General features: G+C 38.7%; 1 protein-coding gene across 3 annotated transcripts in view; it reads left to right on the top strand.

Moving 5' to 3' along the window:
• sema5a (sema domain, seven thrombospondin repeats (type 1 and type 1-like), transmembrane domain (TM) and short cytoplasmic domain, (semaphorin) 5A) overlaps nucleotides 1-19,493 on the top strand; it is a 447,076-nt gene that overhangs the window by 268,425 nt on the left and 159,158 nt on the right. For all 3 annotated transcript variants that reach the window (XR_004557944.1, XR_004557932.1, XM_034159873.1), the window contains exon 12: nucleotides 7,325-7,442. Coding sequence is in view for 1 of the 3 variants with exons in the window: in XM_034159873.1 (XP_034015764.1) it covers nucleotides 7,325-7,442 (118 nt within the window). In the remaining 2 variants the exon portion in view is untranslated. The remainder of the gene's footprint in view (nucleotides 1-7,324; nucleotides 7,443-19,493) is intronic.

Here is a 19,493-nt window from a genome sequence, read left to right as displayed (position 1 = left end):
GAATCACTCAGGCGTCGTTCAGACGGCCAGTTCAAAAAAGATTTATTGCATGTCTGATTCAAATCTGATTTCACTGACTGACTTCACCATATATAAAACAAGTGATCAGATCCGTGTCCTCGTCTGCCGTCTTATCCACATCAGTTGCTAGAGTGATGAAAGTCAGACATGGAAACAGTCACATGACTACTGCAACTAAACCCACACACAGAGCTCTGTGTCTCACACGATATGAACTACAGTATAAAACTAATCAAAGCTGGTGAGTTTATATGTATTTATATTTTTATGTTTATATATTAGAAAACATTTGACACAAGGTGTGTTTTCGGGCTCGCAGTTGGATCCGAGCCAGAATTAGTTTTTTTAATGCACCCACACAAAAAAGTCCAAACTGAATGTGTTCTGTAAAAGTAACATCCAAAACGGAGTGTGGAATAAAAGGCTTGAACATAGGGCCTAGTTCAAAAATAATGAAGCCTAACTGCTGATTTGTATTACATTTGTCATGAACAAGCCATTATTTTATTTAGCATCATCCGGTTTTACAATAGTGTTCAGAATAATACAACCCCTGGCAAAAATTAAGGAATCACCGGCCTCGGAGGATGTTCATTCAGTTGTTTAATTTTGTAGAAAAAACGCAGATCACAGACATGACACAAAACTAAAGTCATTTCAAATGGCAATTTTCTGGCTTTAAGAAACACTATAAGAAATCAAGAAAAAAAAATTGTGGCAGTCAGTAACGGTTACTTTTTTAGACCAAACAGAGGAAACAAATATGGAATCACCCTGTAAATTTTCATCCCCAAAACTAACACCTGCATCAAATCAGATCTGCTCGTTAGTCTGCATCTAAAAAGGAGTGATCATACCTTGGAGAGCTGTTGCACGAAGTGGACTGACATGAATTATGGCTCCAACACGAGAGATGTCAATTGAAACAAAGGAGAGGATTATCAAACTCTTAAAAGAGGGTAAATCATCATGCAATGTTGCAAAAGATGTTGGTTGTTCACAGTCTGCTGTGTCTAAACTCTGGACCAAATACAAACAACATGGGAAGGTTGTTAAAGGCAAACATACTGGTAGACCAAGGAAGACATCAAAGTGTCAAGACAGAACACTTAAAGCAATATGTCTCAAAAATCAAAAATGCACAACAAAACAAATGAGGAACGAATGGGAGGAAACTGGAGTCAACGTCTGTGACTGAACTGTAAGAAACCGCCTAAAGGAAATGGGATTTACATACAGAAAAGCTAAACGAAAGCCATCATTAACACCTAAACAGAAAAAAACAAGGTTACAATGGGCTAAGGAAAAGCAATCGTGGACTGTGGATGACTGGATGAAAGTCATATTCAGTGATGAATCTCAAATCTGCATTGGGCAAGGTGATGATGCTGGAACTTTTGTTTGGTGCCGCTCCAATGAGATTTATAAAAATGACTGCCTGAAGAGAACATGTAAATTTCCACAGTCACTGATGATATGGGGCTGCATGTCAGGTAAAGGCACTGGGGAGATGGCTGTCATTACATCATCAATAAATGCACAAGTTTACGTTGCTATTTTGGACACTTTTCTTATCCCATCAATTGAAAGGATGTTTGGGGATGATGAAATCATTTTTCAAGATGATAATGCATCTTGCCATAGAGCAAAAACTGTGAAAACATTCCTTGCAAAAAGACACACAGGGTCAATGTCATGGCCTGCAAATAGTCCAGATCTTAATCCAATTGAAAATCTTTGGTGGAAGTTGAAGAAAATGGTCCATGACAAGGCTCCAACCTGCAAAGCTGATCTGGCAACAGCAATCAGAGAAAGTTGGAGCCAGATTGATGAAGAGTACTGTTTGTCACTCATTAAGTCCATGCCTCAGAGACTGCAAGCTGTTATAAAAGCCAGAGGTGGTGCAACAAAATACTAGTGATGTGTTGGAGCGTTCTTTTGTTTTTCATGATTCCATAATTTATTCCTCAGAATTGAATGATTCCATATTTTTTTCCCTCTGCTTGGTCTAAAAAAGTAACCGTTACTGACTGCCACAATTTTTTTTTCCTGATTTCTTATAGTGTTTCTTAAAGCCAGAAAGTTGCCATTTAAAATGACTTTAGTTTTGTGTCATATCTGTGATCTGCTTTTTTTCTACAAAATTAAACAACTGACTGAGCATCCTCCGAGGCCGGTGATTCCATAATTTTTACCAGGGGTTGTAGTAGTGCTATGTGACTAAAAAGATTAATCCAGGTTTGGAGTCTTTTTCTTATTGTTACATGGAAAACAAGGTACCAGTAGATTCAGTAGATTCTCACTAATCCAACAAGACCAAGCATTCATGATATGCACACTCTTAAAGCTATGAAATTGGGCGATTAGTAAACAAAAAAAAAAAAAAGTAGAAAAGGGGGTGTTCACAATAATAGTAGCATCTGCTGTTGATGCTACAAACTCAAAACTGTTATGTTCAACCTGCTTTTTTATCAATCCTGTGAATCACTAAACTAGTATTTAGTTGTATATGTCTCTGTTTTGTTTTTGGGGGGTTTTTTTTGTCCAATTTAAAGCATTGGAGATCATTGTAGATGAACAGTCTATAATTTTTTGCACCTGCGTATAAGTTTTCCCCTCTCCAATCACCTTTTTAATCAAACTACGCTGTTCTTCTGAACAATGTCTTGAACGTTCCATTTTCCTCAGCTTTCAAAGAGAAAAGCATGTTCAACAGGTGCTGGCTTCATCCTTAAATAGGGGACACCTGATTCACACCTGTTTGTTCCACAAAATTGACAAACTCACTGACTGAATGCCACACTACTATTATTGTGAACACCCCCTTTTCTACTTTTTTTTTACTAATAGCCCAATTTCATAGCCTTAAGAGTGTGCATATCATGAATGCTTGGTCTTGTTGGATTTGTGAGAATCTACTGAATCTACTGGTAACTTGTTTTCCATGTAACAATAAGAAATAAATGGTAAATGGTAAATGGACTGCATTTATATAGCACTTTTCCATCTGCATCAGACGCTCAAAGCGCTTTACAATTATGCCTTACATTCACCCCGATGTTAGGGTGCTGCCATACAAGGCGCTCACTACACACCGGGAGCAATAGGGGATTAAAGACCTTGCCCAAGGGCCCTTAGTGATTTTCTAGTCAGGCGGAGATTTGAACCCAGGATCTTCTGGTCTCAAACCCAACACCTTAACCACTAGACCATCACCTCCCCGAAATATACTCAAAACCTGGATTAATCTTTTTAGTCACGTAGCACTACTATTATTCTGAACACTACTGTATCTGTGAGTTGCCTATAGTCTCCTTGACAGGTACTGAAAATTTAATGTAAAAATTCCACACAGTTCCAGAGATATGCACATAATTTATCCCAACAATAGCACCTTTTTCATCAATTTTGTGTAACATTGATATTTAGCATTATCATTTAAAGTTGAATGTTAAAGAAATAAAATAAAAAATAAATAATAAAATAATAATAAATAAATAAATAATGTAACAATTTGCATAGGTTTTTAAAGTTATTTTAACTTATTTCAACTTTCAACTGAGTTAATTCCAGATTTCTGTAGTTTAGTTGAAATAATTTTAGTTAACTTTAAATAACTTAAAACCTATCACTTTTTCTCATTGAGACAGTGGTTTATTTTTTAGAGTGTGGGTTCTTAAAATTGTTCACCTTACTAGCTGTCATGGAGTTTGTATGAATTTTTTTTACGAAATTCCTTGAACTATTGAAAAACACCATATATTGTCATTGTCAGAAAAATAATAAGAAAAATAATAACCGCCCAGACTTGCGGTGGAGGAAGAGGAAGGCAGATGTCAATACAATTACAAGTCTTTATTACCGTGGAGTGTCATCACTGCCGGAACATTTACAAAGCCTCAAAATATATCCAGCCTGGATCAGCAGTCATGTCTGAAACCATAAGAATGTCAATTATCTGTCCAACCTTGATGAGAGCTGTCTTCCTTTCACAAGAAAAACCCTCAGAATTAAACTTATTGGAATTTAAGCATCAACACAGATATACAATATTTCCCATCATGATAATAATGAAAAATAATAAAACACAAGAACTTTTCCAACAGTCATGCAAAAAAACAAAACAAAGATTTAAAAAATATCCGTAATTCATATCAGGATTTGAACCAACACCAACATGTCATGAATTTTTCATGTTGATATCATTTATTTGTTTATTTGAAATCCACATCTGGTAACTGATCAACACCAAAATTCAAGACTCACAATGAGCCTGTTAAAGAGACGGGGAGGCATGTGACCTTCTCTGGGCTGTAGGAATGGCTATGAGGCAAAGATTGTCTACAACAGGGTTGGAAACAAAGAGGTGACCCTCTGCAGTTTCCAGAAGTGGTCAAATAAAGTCTCTGAGACATTCCATTGATCTATCAATAGCAACATGACAGAAAAGAGTTGGACGCAAGGGTGCGTCCATTGAGCTCACAGGGTTAAAAAAACAAAACAAAACAAAAAAACAAAAATGGTATCAGAAACAAACATAACAATGTGCTCCACTCGGCTGGAGGAGATTTATTGGCTTCACGGTGACTTTTCTTTGAGTTTATTTGAAATATGAGCCGTCTGTGTCTGTGCGTATGGCTCACTGCTGGGTCGTGAATGACCTGCGCGGCCCTTCAGGCCTTTTTAAAGACGCCTGTTATCTGTGCGTGCTGTTGTCACCTCTGATGTTTTCCCCTGAAGAGATAACAGTCCATAACTTTGTTTTTGGTTACCCACCCAGACATTACGTCATTCGGCATGCGCGTGTGCAGGCGGCACAGAAGGTTGTATGAAACCTGAGGTGATCTCTGGTTGCGTTTCACCGGGGGGTGCGTGGTGGCGTGCTGACGTCTGCGGCTCAGAGATTTGTCATTATATTGTCACTGCAGATTCGTATTTGCATGGGGAGCATGGCCTCGAACGTTTTATTGCACCCAATAAAGCACCTGAACCAGACGCAGGAAAGACAGATGCAGCTATCTCTGTGGAAGTTTGTGGGACGATAAGCTATTAGATCCAGGAGCGTGCGTGTGCATGTACTGGCACAGAGTCTAATCCTGCTGCTTGCCTGAAGATTACGTGGAATTAGTCAACAGATTGTGTTAAGACGTCGTCTTAAGCTGCTGCTCGCTGTGAATACGGCGACACATTCAGAAATAAACAAAAACAACATTGTTCTCTTCCCTTATCTCTCCTCCTCTCACGAGCTTTTGATCATCCTCCCTCTTCAAGTTTAATTTTCTTGCTATTCACCTCTTCCCACATCCTCTGCCTCTCTCTTTCTCTCTCCTTCTCTCTCTCTCTCTCTTGCCGTTTCCTGTCTGTCACCTCATCTCTCCCGCCTCCTGCCTTTCCATCCATCATTCCTCCCCCACTATATTCTAGTTTTCTCTATAATCTCGTGTCCATCTTTCAGCTTTCTGATTGATGTTTGATTTTATGTCCTCTCACCATCCTGAGCTGTGTGTGTACATTTTCCTCTGACAGAGTGATAAAAGCTTTGGAAATGCAAACTTTCTATTTGCCACCTGTATTTTTATCTCCACCAGCATAGTTGGAAGATGTCATGTTTTCACCCCTGTTTGTTTTTTTTGGGGGGGGGAACAGCCTGGATACCACAATTTTTCATATATCGCTATGAAATTTTTACTTAAGATTCGTGTCCTGACAGGCAAGAGGTGATTCAGTTTTCAAGGTCATAGGTCAAATGTCAAAAATCTTGGAAAATTGGAAATAATCCCTATCTTTAACATGGATGGAATTTTCAAAAATTCACAACTCTGTCAAAAAAGATCAAACAAGTTTGTTATGTAGGACGGGATCCTTTACTGACTGGCAAAGTTTGATCTGGATCTGATCCTCATTACAGATTTTGTGACCATTTAAATTTAACATTGAAAACCCTATTTACTGTATGTTTTATATATTGTATCTTAATCAAACATGCCCCAATCATGCTTATATCTGAAGATGAGTTGCAGACTGGCACTCAGTATCATCTGACAAAGTTTAATCCAGATGTGATCCGGATTGTGGATTTTGTGGAAATTTGAATTTAACATTGACAACCCCATTTAATGTATATTTTATATATTATTTCTTAATCAAACATACCCCAATCACTGTCATATTTGAAGGTGAGGTGCAGACTGGCACTCACGATCATCTGACAACATTTAATCCAGATGTGATCCGGATTGTAGATTTTGTGGACATTTGAATTTAACATTGAAAAACCATTTAATGTATATTTTAAGTATCACATCTGTATTTTAATAATTTGATGTCACTTCTGTACTTTAATGATTTGATGTCATGCCTGTACTTAAGAATTTTCACTTTAATTCTTTATGGTTACTGGGTAACCAATAATTTAATGCTTTAATCTATTCTCTTTATCTATTTATCTATTACAGAATTCAGCTTTAATCATTATTGCTAGAAATAATCTATATATCTATTACAGAATTCAGCTTTTATTCATTATTGCTAGAAATCTTAGACAAAAAGAACTTTCACTTTAATTCTTTATGGTTACTGGGCTAATGTTTTAATGTATTCGCTTTATCTATTTATCTTTTATGGTTACTAGGCAACCAATTTAATGCTTTAATCTATTCTCTTTATCTCTTTATCTATTACAGAATTCAGCTTTAATCATTATTGCTAGAATTCGTAGACAAAAAGAACTTTCACTTTAATCCTTTATGGTTACTGGGCAACCATTAATTGAATGCTTTAATCTATTCTCTTTATCTATTTATCTATCACAGAATTCAGCTTTAATCATTATTGCTAGATATCTTAGACAAAAAGAACTTTCACTTTAATCCTTTATGGTTACTGGGCAACCAATAATTGAATGCTTTAATCTATTCTCTTTATCTATTTATCTATTACAGAATTCAGCTTTAATCATTATTGCTAGAATTTGTAGACAAAAAGAACTTTCACTTTAATCCTTTATGGTTACTGGGCAACCAGTAATTGAATGCTTTAATCTATTCTCTTTATCTATTTATCTATTACAGAATTCAGCTTTAATCATTATTGCTAGATATCTTAGACAAAAAGAACTTTCACTTTAATCCTTTATGGTTACTGGGCAACCAATAATTGAATGCTTTAATCTATTCTCTTTATCTGTTTATCTATTACAGAATTCACCTTTAATCATTATTACTTTAATGCGTGTGTGCTGCTTTAATCTAGTTTGACATCAGTCATGTTCAAAATCATTTTGGCCCTTTTTTTTTCCTGCCAGAGCGTGTGTGGGGGCCCGGGACCCGTACTGTGGCTGGGATCTGCTGCTGAAGAAATGCACCACCCTGGAGGAGAGCGTCAGAATGAGCCAGTGGGAGCAGAGCATCACAAAGTGTCCTGTAAGTATGGCACAGCTGCAGCATTTGGCCCACTTTACCGTCTGTCTCCGCTCGTGGACGCTCTCCTGAAAAACTATTGTAACAAAGTAGGTCATGATGAAGAGACAGTAAATCACAATTACTACGTCAGGCCTCACCAACCTGTAATTAACTTGATATCATAAAATTTACTATCTCATAATTATGACTTAGTATTTCACTATTATGAATTAGTATCTCGTACGTTTATCTTGTAATTGTAAATTATGACATTGCACTGCAGCATGTAGATTGTCCTAATCATGACTTGGTGCCATATTTTCTGGACTATAAGTCACATTAAAAAAAAAATTGCATCATGAAGAGGAAAAAAAACACATATATTCCAAAGTTTGTGGAGTGTAAGTCGCAGTTTTTTACTAGTTTGAGGCCCTGCAATTTATACTCCAGTGCAACTTATATACTGAAAAAAATGTTTGTTGTTAACAATAGTAATCATAACTATTTATTTGGGACTATTTATTTATTTTGGACTTTCCCAGCAATCAAACCACTAAAAAAATAAACTCCAATAATACAACCCCTGGCAATAATTATGGAATCACCAGCCTCGGAGGATGTTCATTCAGTTGTTTAATTTTGTAGAAAAAAAGCAGATCACAGACATGACACAAAACTAAAGTCATTTCAAATGGCAACTTTCTGGCTTTAAGAAACATTATAAGAAATCAGGAAAAATAATTGTGGCAGTCAGTAACGGTTACTTTTTTAGACCAAGCAGAGGGAAAAAATATGGACTCACTCAATTCTGAGGAATAAATTATGGAATCACCCTGTAAATTTTCATCCCCACAACTAACACCTGCATCAAAACAGATCTGCTCGTTAATCCGCATCTAAAAAGGAGTGAACACACCTTGGAGAGCTGTTGCACCAAGTGGACTGACATGAATCATGGCTCCAACACAAGAGATGTCAATTGAAACAAAGGAGAGGATTATCAAACTCTTAAAAGAGGGTAAATCATCACGCAATGTTGCAAAAGATGTTGGTTGTTCACAGTCAGCTGTGTCTAAACTCTGGACCAAATACAAACAACATGGGAAGGTTGTTAAAGGCAAACATACTGGTAGACCAAGGAAGACATCAAAGCGACAAGACAGATAACTTAAAGCAATATGTCTCAAAAATCGAAAATGCACAACAAAACAAATGAGGAACGAATGGGAGGAAACTGGAGTCAACGTCTGTGACCGAACTGTAAGAAGCCGCCTAAAGGAAATGGGATTTACATACAGAAAAGCTAAACGAAAGCCATCATTAACACCTAAACTAAAAAAACAAGGTTACAATGGGCTAAGGAAAAGCAATCGTGGACTGTGGATGACTGGATGAAAGTCATATTCAGTGATGAATCTTGAATCTGCATTGGGCAAGGTGATGATGCTGGAACTTTTGTTTGGTGCCGTTCCAATGAGATTTATAAAGATGACTGCCTGAAGAGAACATGTAAATTTCCACAGACATTGATGATATGGGGCTGCATGTCAGGTAAAGACACTGGGGAGATGGCTGTCATTACATCATCAATAAATGCACAAGTTTATGTTGATATTTTGGACACTTTTCTTATCCCATCAATTGAAAGGATGTTTGGGGATCATGAAATCATTTTTCAAGATGATAATGCATCTTGCCATAGAGCAAAAACTGTGAAAACATTCCTTGCAAAAAGACACATAGGGTCAATGTCATGGCCTGCAAATAGTCCGGATCTTAATCCAATTGAAAATCTTTGGTGGAAGTTGAAGAAAATGGTCCATGACAAGGCTCCAACCTGCAAAGCTGATCTGGCAACAGCAATCAGAGAAAGTTGGAGCCAGATTGATGAAGAGTACTGTTTGTCACTCATTAAGTCCATGCCTCAGAGACTGCAAGCTGTTATAAAAGCCAGAGGTGGTGCAACAAAATACTAGTGATGTGTTGGAGCGTTCTTTTCTTTTTCATGATTCCATAATTTTTTTCCTCAGAATTGAGTGATTCCATATTTTTTTTCCCTCTGCTTGGTCTAAAAAAGTAACCGTTACTGACTGCCACAATTTTTTTTCCTGATTTCTTATAGTGTTTCTTAAAGCCAGAAAGTTGCCATTTGAAATGACTTTAGTTTTGTGTCATGTCTGTGATCTGCTTTTTTTCTACAGAATTAAGCAACTGAATGAACATCCTCCGAGGCCGGTGATTCCATAATTTTTGCCAGGGTTGTACAAGAACAAATGCTAGTAATAAAAAGTATGCTACAACAATGCACAAAAATCCCAAATTAAAGAATTGATCAAACAGAAAACCTGTACTGTAGTGCAACTTTATATATGGGTTTTTCCTCTTCAAGAGGCCTTTATTCACAGGTGTGACTTGTACTCCAGTGCAACTTATAAAATACAGTAAATAGCACCGGAGTTGCATGTGTATTTCAATCACATATTTCCTAACGTAAAAAGAAAATTGTAACAATCCAGAAAGATGACAGTCACAGAGTAGCTCAAAGAACATATGCTTAACATCTTTCATATTTTGTTTCCACTGTATAGATAACATACTCATTTTTAAAAGAGAAAAGCAGCTGGCGCAACACAGAAATAGGTGCTGAAAAATTTATTAAGGTGCTGAACAAACAAGAGGGACTAACGGTTCGATGTGAGCATCACGTCTTCATCAGAGTCCACTCAAACTCATTTTTAAGTCTAGATTGAAGACCCCATCTTTTTTCCCTGTTTTATTGTTAGTATTTTATGTTATTGTGTTTTTTATTCTTTTTACTTTTTATGTTTTTATTCTTTTATTGTGCTTTTCATTCTACTTCATTTTGTTCTGTTTTTCAAGTTGTGTTGTTTGAAGCGCCTTGAGGCGACCCTGTCGTCAATTGGTGCTATATAAATTAATAAATTTGAAATTTGATATATGATTTTTGTCTGCTGTTACATCCCTATATTTTGACATACGTGTAAGTCCCTTTGGACTATAACTCACAGGATCTCCAAAAATACTTTTAAAAAGTGACATATTCTGGAAGATATGTTGAAATACTGTATCATACTTATGTTTCTTATAAAACCATAACTGTTATAATTATGATTTGATTTGTTAATACATGAACCCAAGATATTTTGTGTTGTTTTTATTTTGTTTTTTGTTTTCTGGTCAACCAGAAAAAGTTGACCAGAAAACTAAGGTTGTTAATATTCATCAATTCCTGCATTTCAGCCTTGGAACACATTCCAACAAAAGTTGGGATGCTAAAACATTTACCATGTAATACTGCCATTCCTTCTAATACTTAAAAGACATTTTGCCATTTGGATACCAAGTGATGAAGTGTTTCAGGTGTTATTCTGTCCCATTCTTCCTGCAAACAGCTTTCAATGTGTTCTACTCTCTCAATGGGCCTCATGTATCAACGTGCGTACGGCGATATTTGAGCGTATATGGAGTGTACACCAAAACTGCTGCGCCACTTGGCATTTATCAATGTAGTCGTTGGTGTACGCTGCGCTGAAAATATACACCAGGTCGAGAGGTGGTGTAAATTATACGCCAAAATGAACCAGCACTGGAATCCACATAAAAATGAAAATGATCAACATGATAAACAGTGCTATCATACAAATCAATGCATATGTTAGATAAATAACACTTTCCTGATTATACTACATAATAATCAATACAAATCCCGCTTTTGCGGGATTGCTGGTCTATCGTTTTGGTGTGATCGTTTTAGACAATGAAATTGATAATTACAACTGTAGTGTTGTCATTCCCTTTGCCCGTGTTGCAATCAGGTTGTGTCATCTCCATTCGTTTGTCACAATAAAATAAATAAAGAAATACATTTTAAGAATAAAGAAATCTGAAAAATTAGGCATGTCTTATTAATTGAGCGAGCAAATATCCACATGTCAAGAATTATTAACATGTGAAAAGAGAATACAGTGGTCCCTCGCTATAACGCCGTTCACCTTTCGCGGCCTCGCTGTTTTGCAGTTTTTAGTCCAATTTTGCATGCTTTTTTTTTACAGTGTTCTGCGTGTGTGTTTATAAGAATCTTCTCGCCCAGAAGAAAAAAGTGCGGCAACAACTACTCATAACTGTGTTTGTCATGCGGAAACAGACACCTGCAGCCAGGTGTGAGTGGAAAAAGGTGCAGCGTCAGGACGCAGAGGCGCGATCTGTGAAATACTGGTCAGTCACTATTAATAATTTCTTATGTGTCCAACCTCGTACGTTGATCATTAAAATTAAATTCGTTAGTTCTAAAAGCCATCATAATTATTTATAGGAAAACGTTCTATTTTTATTTCTCAAACAAATGTTTGGGCCTGAAAACAGTTTGGTCTTATTTTTCTACTAAGGTTTGAACTTTGAGAGTGTTTACACACGAGAGAAAAGTGAGAAAATGTTAATGCCTGATTGAGAAAGTGTATAAAGTGGTTTTACAGGGTTTTTACAGCTTTAAAACGTCTATAATAATTGTAAAAAATAACGCTGACTACGTTGCGGTTTCGCCTATTACGGGCTATTTTTAGAACGTGACTCCCGCGATAAACAAGGGACCACTGTAACACTTTTTTGATTATACTACAAAACAATTGATACGACGGCCGCTTTTGATGCTCTATTGGCACGCGTCGTGATTGGTGGAGTTCTTTTTCTTTGCCGTCTTCCTGGCTTCCATGTCGTAAAATGAGGGTGTGTCTGAAGCGGAGTCTGAATATTTATGGGCGTGTTTATTATAATTACGATTGTTTTCACCCACCGCATTTATCAAGGTCACGTCAGGCGTACGCCAGAAATTGGCAGGTGCGCATTGCTTGATACATGTCACGGCAACTTTGGTGTACTTCAAATTTACACCGTAAATTTACGCGACAAGTGCGCAACTTTGATACATGAGGCCCAGTGTGTGCAGAATGTGGTTTTTTTCATTGTCTTGGTGAACAATGCATGGATGTCCCTGGAAAAGATGCTGTCTTGAACGCAGTATAAGTTGGTCTATTATCTCTATGTATTTTTCTGCATTAATGCTGCCATCATAGTATAAATTGCCTTCACCGAGGGCACTGACATAACCCCTGTACCACGACAGACCCCTGTACCATGACAGAATGGACTGGGTGTCTGCCTGGGTGGTTGCCATCAAGGACCAAAGGCAGGTCAGCGGTGTCGCAGATCTGGCAAAGTGCAGCATTGGCTCCCAACCTTGGCTTTACTTTATAAAATGTGATCTTATGGCTTCCTCTTGTGAATATATCCAAATATCTCAGAATTATGGCATTATATTGTAACTAGGACTTGGTGTCTAATAATTCTGAATTTGTTTCTCCTTATTATGACTTAAAAGCTCATAATACTGAAATAATATCCAGTAATTATGATTTAATGTTCATATGTACATACGTATGTCTTCAGCCACTTATCCGGGATCTGGTTGTGGGGAGCAACAGCTCCAGTAGGGGACCCCAAACTTCCCTTTCCTGGGCCACATTAACCATCTCTGATTGAGGGATCCCGAGGCGTTCCCAGGCCAGTGTGGAGATATGATCTCTCCACCTAGTCCTGGGTCTCCTCCGGGGTCTCCTCCCAGGTGGATGTGGAGGCACCCAGGGGGCATCCTTACCAGATGCCCGAACCACCTCATTTGGCTCCTTTCATCGTGAGGGAGCAGCGGCTCTACTCCGAGCTCCTCACGAACCACCGTATCACTAAGGGAGACACCAGCCACCCTCCTCAGGAAACCGCTTGTACCCGCTTGACTTAATATCTCATATATATTGTGCATACTCAAAAAATTATTATTATTATTATTCATATAATTAAGGCAAAGCATTGGACTGAACATTGATGTAGGTTGATGTAAATTCTGAAGACTGCTCAGGATGTGAATTTCAACTAAATATTGAAGTTGGCAGGGACACTGACAGTTGCAACTTGATGGCAACAAAAGTCAAATAAATTAGATTCAGAGAAATAAATTGGCAGGAAACATGGCCTGGAATAAAATATTTTTAATTCTGTATGTTACTGTCACACTTACATGAATATTCTGCTCCAAATTTAAAGAATATCACCAAGTCTCGATCATTTTTTATGTTGCAGGCGACAGCTGACAGAAATCTGAGTGGTGCGCTAAGCGGCCAATTTCAGCCCTACGCACGACTTACTTTTAGACGCATTTTCGGTCTATTGACTCGACTGCACATCCGAGGACTCCATCTGTGAGGTCTTAGCAACGTGCTTAGCAACGCTGGCTGGTGTGACACTAATCAAGCTGGTGGATTGTTTAAGTAGCCGGCAGTTTAATTAGATGAGAAGGGTTTTTTTAACGTTTTAGCCACTGTTTTTTTTTTAATGCCTGGGTGATGTGAGGCAGCAGGTTGGACCAGCAAAGCCAGTCCTGCTGCTGCTAATTTGGTCTGATGTCACTCCCGGGTGATATTATCCAAACCCTCTGAATAGTTGAAGGCCACACTGAGGCCCCAATAACAGAAATATAACTCAATTCATACAAATAATTACTTAAATCTGGAAGTCAAGAGCAAATACCACTCTCACATACACAACGTATCTCCGTAGTAAAACACTTCGACAGCGGTGTATTGTCACGCCGGCGACTGACCTGACGCGGAAGCAAACCAGAAGTGACGTTGCCACAACAGAATTAATTCCACCACGCTATTTTAGATTACATCATGTGACCATTCAAAATGGCGACACCCTTCGTGCTAGGGATCCTCACGGCGGATGAGGCGGATACTCATCTGACGCGGAAGCCAACCGGAAGTATCAAAATAGTGGCGCCCTCATTCAAAATGGCAGCACCCTTTGGTTCTAGGGGACCTTGTGGCGGATGATTTGTTTTTTTGGTCATCACCCGAACATGGAGTGAGGCCAAAGTTCGAACATCTCATTCAGCTCTCCATGTTCGGCATTATTTAGTATCTCATAATAGGGCAGCACAATGGCTTAGTGGTTAGCACTGTTGCCTCACAACAAGAAGGTCATGAGTTCGATTCCCACCTGTGGCCTTTCTCTGTGGAGTTTACATGTTCTTCCCGTGTTTGCGTGGGTTCCCTCCAGGTGCTCCGGCTTCCTCCCACTTCCAAAGACATGCAGGTTAGGTGGACTGGAAACTTTAAATTGTCTGTAGGTGTGTGTGTGTGTGTGTGTGTGTGTTTGTCTGTATGTGTCCCTGTGACAGACTGGTGTCCTGTCCAGGGTGAACCCTGCCTCACCCCCTGTGATTGCCTTTGATAGGCTCCAGCTCCCCTGTGACCCTTAGTTGGAGTAAGCGGTTGAAGATGAGTGAGTGAGTATCTCATGATTTGGAGTTATTGAAATATGTAGTAAACTTGAGAAATGCTGCACAATAACTAGAAGAAAAGCACAGCAGAAATGATTTATTTATTTTTTTTCCTGTTCATTCTGCTTCTTTAGTCCTCACTGTTCTCACCTTGTGAATGTTGGAGGTATTAGAGGTTGGTAAGACTTTCATCTTGACCGCAGCGCTGCTGTTGTAGGGATTCAGACATCATTTCCACTCCGGGCACAGCGGAGAGAGCTGTGTGCCTGTGGCACCTTTTCTCTGCCTTCATGTCCACAGGAATATTTGCACTATATATATATATATATATATATATATATATATAGATAGATAGATAGATAGATAGATAGATAGATAGATAGATAGATAGATATCAGCAATATATATTTAAAAAAAAGTCTGTTCACCCAAATGTAAAAGTAGCTCTATGAACTCGTGAACAGGGCTGTCACAAATGTGCATTTTTGGTACTTTCGTATTATTCCATTAGCATCTTGTAAAAATGTTTCCATAATACGAGGAAGATAAAATGAGGAAGCAGATGCCTCATTGAATGGTTCAGTCTTTCAACTTATGCAAATATTCTTACAATCGCACTTATAAACATTTGTGATTGTATGCTGTCCTGCAGACCAGCCTGCCATCTGCTGCGTATTTAATGGATGATGGAAAAGTAGGAGCAGGTGTGGTTGTGAGTAAAATGGGACTATTCCCACACAGAAATTAAGTAAATCAGAAATAAACCATTATTTTTGGACTGTTTCACAGCAATTATGTTGTAAAACACTCATAGTAAATCCTCCACACAACCCTGCAGAAAGGATTTTGTGTGACTATAACTGAAGAAATCAAGAGACGCCTTGGGAAGAGCTCCTGAGGTCACTGGACAGAGGTATTTTGTGATGCTGATATCTTAGCAGGAGAGCAAAGGTCCAAATCTTTCGGGTCTTGGTGCTTCCTGTGACATGACTCGATATTTTTACTACGAACTCCCTTTAGAGGATCCTCAGGTGTGACTGGAATTGACTTTGACTTAAACGAGTGGTTACTTAGGAAGATGAGGTGGATCACTCCCATCGTGACATTTTGGCCATGTGCTGTGTTTCTCTGTGCGTGATCCAGTGCGCAGGTCCCTGAGTGTTGACGACATCTGTGGCTGGAGGAGGCCAAGACCATGACCACGCTTCACCTGACTGTGGCAGATACAGTAGTGTTCAGAATAATAGTAGTGCTATGTGACTAAAAAGATTCATATTGAGTATATTTCTTATTGTTACATGGGAAACAAGGTACCAGTAGATTCAGTAGATTCTCACAAATCCAACAAGACCAAGCATTCATGATATGCACACTCTTAAGGCTATGAAATTGGGCTATTAGTAAAAAAAAGTAGAAAAGGGGGTGTTCACAATAATAGTAGCATCTGCTCTTGACGCTACAAACTCAAAACTATTATGTTCAAACTGCTTTTTTAGCAATCCTGTGAATCACTAAACTAGTATTTAGTTGTATAACCACAGTTTTTCATGATTTCTTCACATCTGTGAAGCATTAATTTTGTTGGTTTGGAACCAAGATTTTGCTTGTTTACTAGTGTGCTTGGGGTCATTGTCTTGTTGAAACACCCATTTCAAGGGCATGTCCTCTTCAGCATAAGGCAACATGACCTCTTCAAGTATTCTGACGTATCCAAACTGATCCATGATACCTGGTATGTGATATATAGGTCCAACACCATAGTAGGAGAAACATGCCCATATCATGATGCTTGCACCATCATGCTTCACTGTCTTCACTGTGAACTGTGGCTTGAATTCAGAGTTTGGGGGTTGTCTCACAAACTGTCTGCGGCCCTTGGACCCAAAAAGAACAATTTTACTCTAATCAGTCCACAAAATATTCCTCCATTTCTCTTTAGGCCAGTTGATGTGTTCTTTGGCAAATTGTAACCTCTTCTGCATGTCTTTTATTTAACAGAGGGACTTTGCAGGGGATTGCACTGTGCAGCACGTAGGCAGGAACAGGAGTTAAAGTTGGCAAACATCACCACCACTACCATCTGCCAAAACTGTAATACATCACAAACAACAGTAGTCACCAGACAGACCCTCAGTCCTGCCCATCAGGACTCACCTTCTTCATTCAGAACCTCACCAGAGCTCAGTTAGCAAAAAGCCTGTGGAAATACACATATATGGAACTGAATTATTGCTATCGTTGCAAAAATAAATTCATCTGTTCATCCCCTGTTTGGCATTCACAACTTGTCCTGGGCTGAATTGCAGATGCACAAGATTCCCATAAGTCAACCAGCCCAGACATCTCCATCTGCAACCACGTTTTCCATCTCCTCCTGAAGATCCCAAAGCATTCTCAGGCCACATGGATGCACACACACACAACAAACTGAAAGAGGTGTCCAGGAGGCATCCTCGTAAGGTGGTCAAACCACTCCAACTGGCTCATGAGAAGGCAAATGAGCACCAGTTCTACTCTGAGATGTTTTCGGATGTCTGAGCTCCTTCTCAAGCTCGGCTCCCTGCGAAGGAGCCACGCTTGACCTGATGGTGTCTGTGAACTCATTCTTTCAGTCAGGGCAAAACTTCATTACCAGAGGTGAGGCCATGTTTGGGAGAAAGCATCACTGCATCCACGAGAGGGTCCTGGATGGCAACCACCCAAGCAGATAACTGGTCCATCCTGTCCTCTCGAAAGTAACCACATGTCCACTGCAGACAGGTGAAACGGGGGCATGTCCTTGTCTTTCTACAGCCACTGGGATCAGCTATGTGCTGGAGAAACGCGCTGCATGGCCAACATGTCACAGCTCACAGTAGAAGTCATCCTCCTCATCTGAGTCTCCCTTTCTTTCTTTCTTTCTTTCTTTCTTTCTTTCTTTCTTTCTTCTTTCTTTCTTTCTTTCTTTCTTTCTTTCTTTCTTTCTTTCTTTCTTTCTTTATTGTTTATTTGATGAGGACAATGCACATTAATGAACACTTTGCACATTTTCATGCCTTAGTGTAAATATGCCAGATTTAGCTAAAAGCTACTTTCCATCTGTAGTCCTCAGACACACAACAACAAACAATAATTACAATAAATAAATTAAAACAAAACATGAGATTATGTACAATACATCTCACCCGTGTTGACAGGTTTTAAGCTCATTTTAAAAAGCACTCGGGGTGGGACTGTCTCGTATCCTTGTTGGAAGGCTGTTCCAGTTTGTACAACCCTTCACAGAGATGGTGTTTTGTCCTGTGGCAGTTCGTCTGAGGGGCACCTCACAGTCCCCTCTAGAAGCAGACCGAGTCCTGAGGTTACAATCTCTATGTCTAATAAATTCCTCCAGAGGAGGTGGGGCTAGGCCATGGAGAGTTTTGTAGATGAGACAAGCACGCTTAAACATTCTAAAGTTGTTAAAACTTAAAAGAGGGTATTTCTCCAGAATTTCACAGTAATGAGTGGAACAGTTACAGTGGAACTGTAACTGTTACAGTGGAACAGTGGAAAGTAACTGTTCATTTCACACAGGGGTTGCAAACACCCCAATCCCTCCCTGAACTACTGACCAAAGCTGTATTTAAAAATGGGAAAGGTCTTGCATAAACAAAGGCTGATTGATGAGGGATGCTGCATGCAGAATTAGATTTCCAGTATTTAAAATAAAAAAAGTGTGTTAAAAACTCTGGATAGAGAGTCAGTATTTAGCTTCACAGATTGCATGAAAAAAGCTGTAGATTTCTTAAATGTCTTGCCCCATCGTGTCTCAACCCCCCTTCAACTGAAGCTAGATCCGCCCCTGAGAACTTTAGCTTCTGGTTCTGCTTGATTAAAGAGGTGCCAAAGCAGCGTTTTTGGATCACATGCTGGACATATACTGTGTGTATATATATATATATATATATATAAAAACACATACAACCCCTGGCAAAAATTATGGAATCACCGGCCTCGGAGGATGTTCATTCAGTTGTTTAATTTTGTAGAAAAAAAAGCAGATCACAGACATGACACAAAACTAAAGTCATTTCAAATGGCAACTTTCTGGCTTTAAGAAACACTATAAGAAATCAAGAAAAAAGATTGTGGCAGTCAGTAACGGTTACTTTTTTAGACCAAGCAGAGGAAAAAAATATGGAATCACTCAATTCTGAGGAAAAAATTATGGAATCACCCTGTAAATTTTCATCCCCAAAACTAACACCTGCATCATATCAGATCTGCTCGTTAGTCTGCATCTAAAAAGGAGTGAACACACCTTGGAGAGCTGTTGCACCAAGTGGACTGACATGAATCATGGCTCCAACACGAGAGATGTCAATTGAAACAAAGGAGAGGATTATCAAACTCTTAAAAGAGTAAATCATCATGCAATGTTGCAAAAGATGTTGGTTATTCACAGTCAGCTGTGTCTAAACTCTGGACCAAATACAAACAACATGGGAAGTTTGTTAAAGGCAAACATACTGGTAGACCAAGGAAGACATCAAAGCGTCAAGACAGAAAACTTAAAGCAATATGTCTCAAAAATCGAAAAATGCACAACAAAACAAATGAGGAACGAATGGGAGGAAACTGGAGTCAACGTCTGTGACCGAACTGTAAGAAACCGCCTAAAGGAAATGGGATTTACATACAGAAAAGCTAAACAAAAGCCATCATTAACACTTAAACAGAAAAAAACAAGGTTACAA

This window comes from Thalassophryne amazonica, chromosome 1 (assembly GCF_902500255.1).
Source record: "Thalassophryne amazonica chromosome 1, fThaAma1.1, whole genome shotgun sequence".
Taxonomy (NCBI): Eukaryota; Metazoa; Chordata; class Actinopteri; order Batrachoidiformes; family Batrachoididae; genus Thalassophryne; species Thalassophryne amazonica.
This window is presented reverse-complemented; position numbering and strand designations above follow the sequence as displayed.